General features: G+C 36.9%; 1 protein-coding gene across 1 annotated transcript; it reads right to left on the reverse strand.

The window, feature by feature from the left end:
- Window positions 1–5,750: 5,750 nt before the first annotated feature.
- Window positions 5,751–7,006, reverse strand: TSHB (thyroid stimulating hormone subunit beta). The gene is made up of 3 exons (XM_066264906.1): window positions 6,906–7,006; window positions 6,446–6,608; window positions 5,751–6,005 (listed from the first exon to the last, which is right to left on the reverse strand). Exons 2-3 carry the CDS (start codon window positions 6,605–6,607, stop codon window positions 5,751–5,753), a joined length of 417 nt encoding a protein of 138 aa, XP_066121003.1. The 5' UTR covers window position 6,608; window positions 6,906–7,006.
- Window positions 7,007–10,822: the final 3,816 nt, after the last annotated feature.

Here is a 10,822-nt window from a genome sequence, read left to right on the forward strand (position 1 = left end):
AGATAAAGGGTCCTGTCCCAAGTGCACTAAGGAGTCTTATCTTTGTGCAGAGGTCATTGAGAAACTTTTAAATTCTTTTTATTGATTGATTTTATAGAGAGAGGAAGGAAGAAAGAGAGAAAAACATTTATTTATTGTTCCACTTATTTGTGCATTCATTGGTTGATTCCTGTATGTGCCCTGACCAGGAATTGAACCTGCAACATTGGTGTATCTGGAGGACTCTATCCAACTGAGCTATCTGGTCAGGGCCGTAATGAAAATTTTAAACAGTGAGTTAAAAAATCAAATTTGAACCTTTTAAAGATTACTTAGCTTCCAGATGAACAACAATTAAAGGACAAAGGCCAGAATCGTGAGGATTTCTAACTAATGTACTAGAAATCCTACCAAGATATAGAAAGATGAAAGAGAAATTATGGAAAAGAGGAACCTGGATCGCTTCCAGGTTTCTTGGCAGCTGGAAGAGAGTGGCACATAGGAGGAAAAGCAGATGTAGTGATCATGCTGTAGATAACTAGAACATCCAAGAGGAAACAAACAGACACTGGATTTACAGCCCTGAAGCTCAGGAAAGAAGTCTAGACCAGGACTAGAGTTTAGGAATCTGCAATGTCAAAATCTAATGCCCAGATCTGAAAAAATCTGAGCTACCTACCTCTCATGTTTAAGACCTCAGTGAGAAATCAAAGTTGAAAAAATACAAACAAGACAAACAAAAACTCATAGACACAAACAATAGCATGGTGGTTACCAGAGGAAAAGGGAGGTTGGGGAGGGGAGGGATTAAAGACTAAAGGGTGTCAAATATATGGTAAGGGAAGGAGATTTGACTTTGGGAGGTAAACACATAATACAATATACAGATGATATATTATAAAACTGTGTACTTAAAACCTATATACTTTTATAAGCTATTGTCACACTAATAAATTTAATAAAAATTTTTTTTAATCAAAAATAGAATAAAATCCTCTACTAAGTTAAAAGCCCAAAACAATTCTTTACTCCCCATTTATTTTTTAGACTAAGGTCTCTCTTAGCTACCTACATTCTTTCAACGGCTGCCTTCTAAACTGTCTTACTGAAATGAGTGTAATTCCTTAGGACATCCAAGGTTGAATAAATACAAACCCATTTCTCATATGTTCTACATTTGATGGTGTCCAAAGAGTCATAGGACAGATAAGATTATCACGCCAATAGCCCTTCTTCCACAAAGTTTAAAATCTTCAACCCTCCAGCAATGAGCAAAATTCCATTCACCAAGAGACTACAGTCCAGAACTACATTACTGTTGCCTGCTAATGACCATAGCATAAATTTTGTGTCATCATAGAGAAGAGGCATAGGAAGAAAGGCAGGAAAGGAGAAAATGTTGACTTCAGTCTCATTAGGACTGATTAGAAATGCCATGGATGTATTACATTGTGAATCCAGGTATATAACCTCCACTGGGCCCTCTGGGAAGCAGAGAGGGCAGGGAAGAGTAGAACTAAAAAATGTCCTGTATATTGGACCATTAGTAAGTCACTTTTGAAAACAGTTACAAGGGAAGATAGGAGTGGAGGTCAGATGGTAATGAACTGAGAAGAAAATGAGAGGTGAGAATGTAAATGCTTAGTGTAGGGAGCTTGCTGTGGTCTGAATGTCTCTGTCCCCTGAAAATTTATATGTTTAAATCCTAATGCCCAGTGTAATGTTATAATAAGGCAGAGTGTTTGGGAGGTGCCTAGGTCATGATGATAGAGACTTCATAATGGTATTTATGTTCTTATAAAAGAGACCCCACAGAGATCCTGTGCTGCTTCCAAGTGAGGACATGGAAGCACTAAGGAGGAGCCAGCTATGAATCAGGAGAAGGGAGTTCACCAGAACATGACTGTGCTGGCACCGTGATCTTGAACTTCCCAGCCTCAAGAGCTGTACAAAATGGATTTTAGCTGTTTCTAAGCAACTCAATCATGGCATTCTGTTATAGCAGCCCACATGAGATTTACCGGCTTTTTCACAAAGAAACTGGAATAAGAATTCAAGGAGTGAGGGGCAAATAAATAAAAGGTTTGCACAGGGTCAAAAGAGGGTTGTTTGCTTGTTTTTTTGTTTTTGTTTTTGTTTTTTGATGAGAAGAGGTTAAAGGCTGCTTCACACTGAGGAGGAGGAGTCAATAAGAAGGAAACAAAGGAAACAAGGCCCTGGCAGGAGGGCTCAGCAGTAGAATGTTGGCCTGGCTTGTGGAAGTCCTGGGTTCGGGTCCTGGTCAGGGCACACAGAAGCACCCATCTGCTTCTCCACCCTTCCCCCTCTCCTTTCTCTCTATCTCTCTTCCCCTCCCGCAGCCAAGGCTCTATTGGAGCAAAGTTGGCCCAGGCGCAGAGTATGGCTCCATGGCCTCCACCTCAGGCACTAGAATGGCTTTGGTTGCAACAGAACAACGCCCTGGATGGGCAGAGCATCTCCTCCTAGTGGGCGTGCTGGGTGGATCCCAGTAGGGCACATGCGAGAGTCTGTCTCTCTGCCTCCCCACTTCTCACTTTAGAAAACTAAAAAAATAAAAATTTTTTAAAAAAGAAAGAAACAAGAGACAATAGCAAGGCCTAGGAAATGTGGCATGGGATAAGGAGCATCTTTCAGAACTAATGGTAAAGATGTTGAATCAGTCTGTATTTTTAAGTTGCAAGGGTGAGAAACCCAACTCTAAGTAGCTGAAACAGGAAAAAAAAAAGTATGTTTTCTTTAAGGGTAATGCCAGCTTCAGGATAGGCTGAAATAATCTCAATAGGTCTCCCCTTCTCACTCCCCCTTGCTGTCCTCTGGTTGGCTTAATTCTCAGGCAAGTTTCCTCTGGGAAGTGCCAAAGATGGACAGCAGTTCAGGCTCACATTCTATCAGCCAAGGAGCCCCAACAGACTTAGTGCTCCTCTTTGTCCAAAATTTACAGTAGAAGTCGTAGGACTCCTACTGGAAGAGTCTGGGTCACATAACCATCCTTTAGTCAGTGAAGCTTAGCTGAGCCGAAGTAGCATGCCCTTCATCAGCCCCATGCAAACCATTTGAATTGAAGAAAGGGTAGGGAAGACTCCCAAAGAAAACCAAAGTGTAGTTACCAGAAGAAAGAACGTGGATGTTAAAACAGCAAAAAGGCAGAAGGGAAGAAAGTAGCAGAAGTTGAGAAAGTGATAAGGTTGTTTTCCAAGATAAATATTAATTAACCAGATAAAACAGTAGGGAAGAACCAACATGGAACAACAGGGTTAGAGTAGAAGCTACCCCAATAAAAGAATTTTTATTTCACTTAGACTTCTGCTCAAAAAGGGGGGCAATTTATTATATAAAAGAGAACTTTTATTACTTGAATTTTCTGTTATCAGGAAGCATTATGCTATTACCTGTCAATATATCCATCCTCAAGAGTTTAGTCATTAGGAAAGCAGAAATGGTTGCTGCACTCATCCCAAACCCAGTTAGTTATGAAAGAACTCTATATTTCAGAGTCAAATGAAGAACAAGAGTGCTTTTTTTAAGCACTGAGTCCCAAACTTCTTCTGCCAAAAAGTGACTCCTTTCCATTCTATGTTGAATCTAAAGACCACTTCAGAAGATATTTCAAAGTTTCTATCCTTCTCTTACCACACAAGAAATGATTCTTCACTTTCCCATTTCTAAGCTCTCTATTCATTCTATGTCTCTTAAACCCAAATACCAATACCCTCCAAACACCGTTTCCATATATCCAAGCTTCTGGATCTAGTTGATACAAATTGTTGGTCGTGTCAATCCCTAAGCCCTCTCCTAGAATCTTTGTCTTGGACAACACCACTTGCAAGTATAGTTTAATATAATTTGTATGTGCATCTATCCCAAACAGAGTGCCTTCAATGGAAAGGAAAAAGGTGTCTCTAATATGCCCACTCTAGGGTTCTGTGGCCCATAATAGCATAGACTCACCATAGCCACTATGATGTCTAGCCTCCACCCTTCAGGCTGAGGAAGCCCATTTAAGTAATATTGTTTGAACTGGACTATTTATAAGTGGCATCCCTAAATCTCCTGGTCTTTCCACAGTTTAAGTCCTTGGAAAATATTTTTCAGATTTCATGAAAATCATTTATGGTTAGCACCAGTTAGGTTTGAAGATTAGACTTTTTACTCATTAATCAAATGTCTGTATTTGATAAATAGTTTTCAGAAGGGATGTTATAGAATTCTGCAGCTTCAAGTGTCTATGTAATCAAGTAATATGAGAACCCAAAGCTCTGGATTAATATTAGGAGACCATGGTAATATGAACTTCAGATATTAGTTGAAAATAATGTAAAGTCTTGACTTTGTAGATATATAAATGTACAACTCCTCCTTCCGCATTGGAAGAGCATGGGCTTGACACTAACCCATCTACAACACCTCACTATCCCCATGGGCACTGTCAGCATGCTGAATGCAACCAGTGACTGTGGGATACAGCAAAGCCAACTGGCCCTCCTAACAATTGATTTTCACCCTGATGGTTGCAGTTTGAATGGAGAAAATTCAAAAAATACAAGATAAATAATCTTTTTGAGGTCAAGTATACAGGGCACTAGGTCTCCCTCACTTCATACATCTAATTGAAACCAAACCCTCATAAAAGATCACCCGTGAAAGGAAAAGAAAAATAAACAGCTGCTTACCAAACTTATTTACCAGAGAACAGTGTTTCAATATGGATCAACGTTTAGGTTAGAATTTAAGATGGTTCTACTCCACTAAATCCTTCAGCACTTTTCTCCTACACCTAAAATCTTTCATAAATATTAGGTTTTTATGACATCAAAAGTAAAACCAGCACAAGTTGCTTTTGGTATAAATGCCGGAGACTGTCTCTTATTACTTGAAAGACTACAAAGGATTTAGAAGTTCACATGTAAAATGATCGTGGCCTCTTTTCTAGGCTTTGGAGGTATAAATTTTATAAGTCAGCACTTGAATCCATGTAAGTACAATAAATTAAAATTAATAAAAATTAAATTTTTTTTTTCATAAGTCAGTTAGCCCACCAGAGTAATGGAATTAAAGAGAATAGTTCTTTGAATAAAATGCACTGTTTAATGAGTTTTGCTGTTCTATGCTGTGCATTTGAACAAGTAGGATAAAGTACTATATTGCAGATTTCACATACCCCTTACTCTCTACCTCTAATCCCATCCTTTGGAGGTCGATATTAGCATGGTCTCCAAAAGTAATCTGGGGCTTTGGGTTCTCATGTCACTTGATAACGTGGACACCTAAAGCTGCAGGGTTATAACATCCCCTCTGATAACTGTACCGAATACAGATATTTGCTTAATGAGTAAAGAGTCTGATGTTCAAACCGATACCCTAATGCCACATGTTCCTTCAGCATCTGATCACATTACCCTTTCCGTACAACTCTGTAGCATTTTCATATTCATTTTCTGTGTCAAGACAAAATGTGCAGCCCTCCGTTAAAAGAGTTTGCCAAAGTTGGCTTTCATTAGTCATGTCCCCGTGCCCCACTTCACCTGCACACTGTCCCTTCATGCGGAAACCACCCTCTGTATGAGCTTAAGAGGCCCTTTCAGTTCCTTTTCCTCTAATGTACCCAAGGGCCCTCATGCATGCATGCATGTGGGTATGGATGAGATTGTGATCAAAATATACACCATGTATTGTGAAATATATTGATATAGTCTTAGTTTTATTGAAGGCAAACACACTTAACTGAGTTGCAAATTACATTGCTGTTGAAATTAGATAGAAAACCCCACCAGATAGGACTGCTGAGGTTTGGTACAGTAGTTTGTCTTGATGGCCTCATGGACACAGTCACTGTAGTCAGTATTACACTTGCCACACTTACAGCTGACAGCTATGGGATAGGAGAAATAAGGACTAATGTGGCGTGGGCACCCTGGTATTTCTACAGTCTTGTATGTGAAGTCTCCATATGTACAAACATCCTGGGACAGGGCATATTTGGGAAGAAACAGTTTGCCATTGATATCCTGAGGAGAAAACAGAAAGAGGGGCATAGTGTAATAGGACTTTAGGATGTAGATAATGAAAAGTAATTTACTTTTATTCCTTTGTCACAAATGGGACTGCGGGAGCAAGCAGTCCTTAGTCCCATTCCCCAATACCAATCCAATACATCCCCACTGAATCCTATAGAGACAAAAGTGCCACACACACCCTTTTATCCTTGATCATGGGACCAAGATAAGGTTTAAATACAGTTTGGAAGTAAACTGTTATAAAATTACCTGAACCCATTGTGCTAAATAGATACATATAACATTGTAACCTGTGCACTCTATATCCAAGGGGCGAATAACCGTTATATTTGAGAAATGAGGTTGTGACTTATCTCATTTCCTTTCTAAGAAATGGATTAGGCCTAATTTTATCTAATTTACAGCTAAAAGAAGTGAGATGAGCTACATACCCGTGTCATACAATATCCAGCACAGATGGTGGTATTGATGGTTAGGCAATAATCACACTCTCCCTTTTCGACGTGCATCATATATTCAGTTGGAATACAAAAAGACATTGCTTGCCCACATGCAAGGCCAAAAAGCACGGACATCAGGAAGATAGCAGTCATGCTAAATTGAAGATAAAATTAAAGAATCTATTAGATGTACCCTTTAGGACATTCAGAAGGCACATTGGGAAAGAGCTATGTCCGAGGCCCTACATTAGGTGTTTTTACATCGTTGATGCTCTTAGTGTGGCTATGGTCCACATGCCCATGATGTATGAGGTTATACAGTGAAAGTCCTGTTTGCAAGTGCTTTAGCTTCCTTGGGCAGTGAAATGGCAAGCCTGAAACACCACAGCACAGAAGTAAAAAACATGTATGCCAACTAAGTGCAAAACATCCAAAGGAACAATCCACATACCTGCCTCTATGATTACAGAAATGAAGTAGCAGTTAGGTTTCAGTTAGGGCTTTTCCAGAACTGTAGTTTTTGGAAAAGCTTTGGTTAAAAGGCCAACAAATGGTTCATAATCAGAAAGGGCAAAGGAACTAAGAAAATGCATAATCAACCATTAGTACCATCTTAAATGCAAATAATCCTGCATATAATTTTACCCATGGCCTGTCAAGGAATACAAGATGAAGCTACAGAAAGTCCAGAGAAGAAGAACTAAAATCACCACCGGTGTTAAAGAGCTGACCCCAAAATCTGGATACTCTCCATCTCCATCCTCAGGATATTCCTCTTAGGTTGAAAGAAGTAGAGTTAGACAAAAAAAAATATGTTACACAGGTGTTGTAGGAAATTTATTATTATAAAAAGGTTATAGATACAAAAAATATAGGTTGACACAATGAGAGAATTACATCAAGGGGGGCAGATCCACTGTGGGTTAGCCAGGAAGGTAAAATATGTTTGACTGCATGGAAGACACCAGAGTGTCCTTGTGCCTCAGGCAGGAAGAGGACACGAATCTCAAGAGAGTTGGTCTGATGGAAGAGTTTATTTAATATCAATAGGGCATCATAATGAACTGGATAATGTTGACATAATTATTTTAGTTCTTCTACTGAGAGAAGGTAATAAAGACTTTTGAATATAAATTGATCACTTCAAAGATTAAGATTTTTGTATATTTGGCTAGTTTTTCTTCTCAAATATCATTGTCAGAAAAGAAAATATACACCTTAATGAAGTAATGTTGTCTTTGAACACAAACTTGTTTGCTTTTTCTATTAAATGAGGTATAAAGCACAAAACATTTTTATTCAATCATAAAAAATGTGTCAATATTTTCTCAAATCTTCAATCAACTTTTAAGGAAAACCAAAAACCTCATTTAACAAGGTACCAGAAATATATTTTAAATGTCAACTTCCAGAGACTAGGGCTCATTCTAACCAGTCTCTTCTTCCTAAAATGAGAATTGCAGATAAACTAGAGAAACATATATTGAACATTTGAACCTGACATTGAGATATAAAACGCATGAACTGTGGTCCTTGACCTCAATGGCTGCCACTCTAATGGAGGATATATGAACATTAATAATAAAAAGTGCTTGGAAAGAGTCCAAGTTATGACTCTAAAACACACAATTATCAAAAATTTCTTCTGTATTGACAAGGAAGTAAACTAACCCACTAAGAAGGGTTTATTTAAGTGAACTCTTAAATAAAATGCTGACTATTCAAGCAGTCCTTGGAGTTTTGGGGGGATTTTTTTTTTTTTGGCATTTCAATGAGAGATGGAAAATAGAAGAACTCCTAGCTCATGGAATCTGGTTTTTTCAAGTGCTTCACGAATGTGAGCTCTGTCTATGGCAGAGTTGGTTTTCTTATTTTAGGGCCACAGACTTAAGAGATCCTCTGCAGAATCTTAAAAATGTCAACTTAGGAAAAGAAAATACTGCCATGATCATATGGTTCTCATCTGTCTAGTCAGCCAGCTACTAATTAATAATTAACTTCACATTCTAACTTTTAGTTCTATGATTCTATATAAAAGAGATGTGTGGTGACCTAGTGGTGAGAATATTGATCCCGGAGTTTGGGAACACAATTGTATTTTAAGATCTCCCAAGGACCTATGAGAAATTGGCTAAAATATTTCATCTGTCTGGGCCCTCTTTTCCCCAGATGCAAAACAGAAAGAGACAAGTATACACGACCCTTTTTTAAATTGCAGGACTTTAAAAAAGCTATTTTGGAAAATTTACCCACTGCCATATTCATTATGGACACTATACTTTTTTCAAAGTTCTTCTTATAAATGTGAAGCTCTAAACTACCAAAAGGAATACTTAAAAGTATTGAATTAGTAGCAGTAGCAAAATAGCTGTATAACTTTATAGATGTAAAGAAAATAAAAACTATTCTTTCTCTTTTATTGCAAATAGTATTGCAAATAGTAAAATTTGATCCACAAAATCTTTCTAAGCCTCAGTTTCTTTATTTAGAAAAGGAAAGCTTAGAACCAGATGATTAGGACGTTCTTTCAGCATAAATAGTTCAGGATTCCATGTGATTAATTAGTGTCAGACTCCTGGTCTAAGTTAGTGACCTACAATTCTGCTTCTAAATTTCACTGAATTGTGTGTAACTGAGCAATTTAATATCTTTGTACCCTCATTTTTCCCTATTCTTCTTCCCAAATGCATAAAACAAATAACAATACATGTGATGAACTTGGAATGCTACAGAAGAAAGTCTATAAATATACAGATAAATATTTACATGTCACTATATATATCAGTGTTAGTTAATACCTTCCTATATAATCTGCTACACTTTCTCTTTTATCACCTGAATTCTCATCTCTGCAACCTAACTGCTTCTTTTAAAATCATCATAAATTACTTATTGAACAGCTAAACATAGAAGGCATGACTTTAGGCCCTAAATAACAAGAAATTTTTTTTCCAGTGGCATAACCATATATATCTACACTGCCAATGTTTTTCCTTTTCTAAGATATTTTCTTTCTTTTGCCCTTTACTCCGCCTTCTCTCTCTCCCTCTCTTTGCTCTCATTACTTTCATTCTTAATAAACACATTTCTCTCTGTTCTGCTAATTTCCTTCAACAACCTTTACTCTCGAATTCCCTTACTACTCTATAAAAAGAATCAACTTTTCACTCTGTAAACAATTCAGAAACTATTAAAGTAATGCATTTTTCTAGAGAGTTAAATGTACTATACGGCAGATGTATGTATTGGAAACTACCCAAGGTGGTTTAACTATTAACAACTAAAATAGGACAGAGTAAATTACCACTGCAGGCACTCAAATTTGAAAATATTCCAAGTTTTCCCAGAAGTATATTATCATCAAAGATAACCATTAATAATTGACAGAATTTAATAAACAGATTATTCAGTTGACAAAAATATTTAAATAGAAACATAAATAGAATGAGAATGGCATGTCAGGAAATTGACCAGTTGTTCTTCAAATCAGTATAATTTTTTCTTACCCTTATGTACATAGTTCATGCAACTTCACCAAATATTGAACTATTTTGGAGAAATATTGAAATTCTTAGAGCCGATCTAAGCGAATTATCACTCAGCATTTGTCATTTTTGAATATATGCTAAAATGTGAAAGTAAAAAAAGAAACAGAACATTTCATTTAGCAAGGTCTTCTCAGTATAGATACCTACCTTACTTTGCATTGAGGAGCTGATGCTGTAATGATTTCAACTGAAGCCTCTGGTTTTGTTTTATATCCTTGGGATAATTCCTCTCTGATCTTCTTGTTTATATAATTGCATTCGAATTACTGCTTCCTTATCTGAAAAGTATCTATTGAAAATTCATACTGAACCCCAAATAAAATGTGTTTAGATAAACAATTTCACAACACCTTCCTCTGGAAACTCTGACATTATTGGAGCATAAATTTTTCTTTCTCCCATTTCAAAATAAAATTACCCCTTTAAATATATCCTTTATTAATATTTATTAATATAACAAAAGATATGCACAGAAGGAGAAATAAACCTTAACATCATGTAAGATATAGGAATGAAAACAAATTTGGGTCTTGAGTGCCCCAAATTTTACTCAAGTGCTCTTTTAGAGATAAATAAAATTATTGGCCTATGTACAGAGCAAAGGCAACTTCTTTATGGAAATCTAGAAAAATTGGCATATATGTTTCTAATTAAAATTTAAAAATTAGTTTTATTGGGGATTTTTGGATTTAAAATAATAATAAAATTTTCTTGTGACACAGATGAAAAGTAAAGAGATGGAGAAAGAGATGACGTCAGAGTAATGGCGGGGTAGGAAGCAATACCGATAAATCTCCCCCAAAACTCAACAAGATCTTCA

Source organism: Saccopteryx bilineata, chromosome 3 (assembly GCF_036850765.1).
Source record: "Saccopteryx bilineata isolate mSacBil1 chromosome 3, mSacBil1_pri_phased_curated, whole genome shotgun sequence".
Lineage (NCBI taxonomy): Eukaryota > Metazoa > Chordata > Mammalia > Chiroptera > Emballonuridae > Saccopteryx > Saccopteryx bilineata.

Excerpts from the sequence above, each read along its gene's own strand:
- TSHB (XM_066264906.1), bottom strand. The coding sequence starts at position 6,607 with ATGACTGCTATCTTCCTGATGTCCGTGCTTTTTGGCCTTGCATGTGGG. Across the intron at positions 6,006-6,445 it reads CTGGATATTGTATGACACGG|GATATCAATGGCAAACTGTT; the intron begins GTATGTAGCTCA and ends TTTTCTCCTCAG.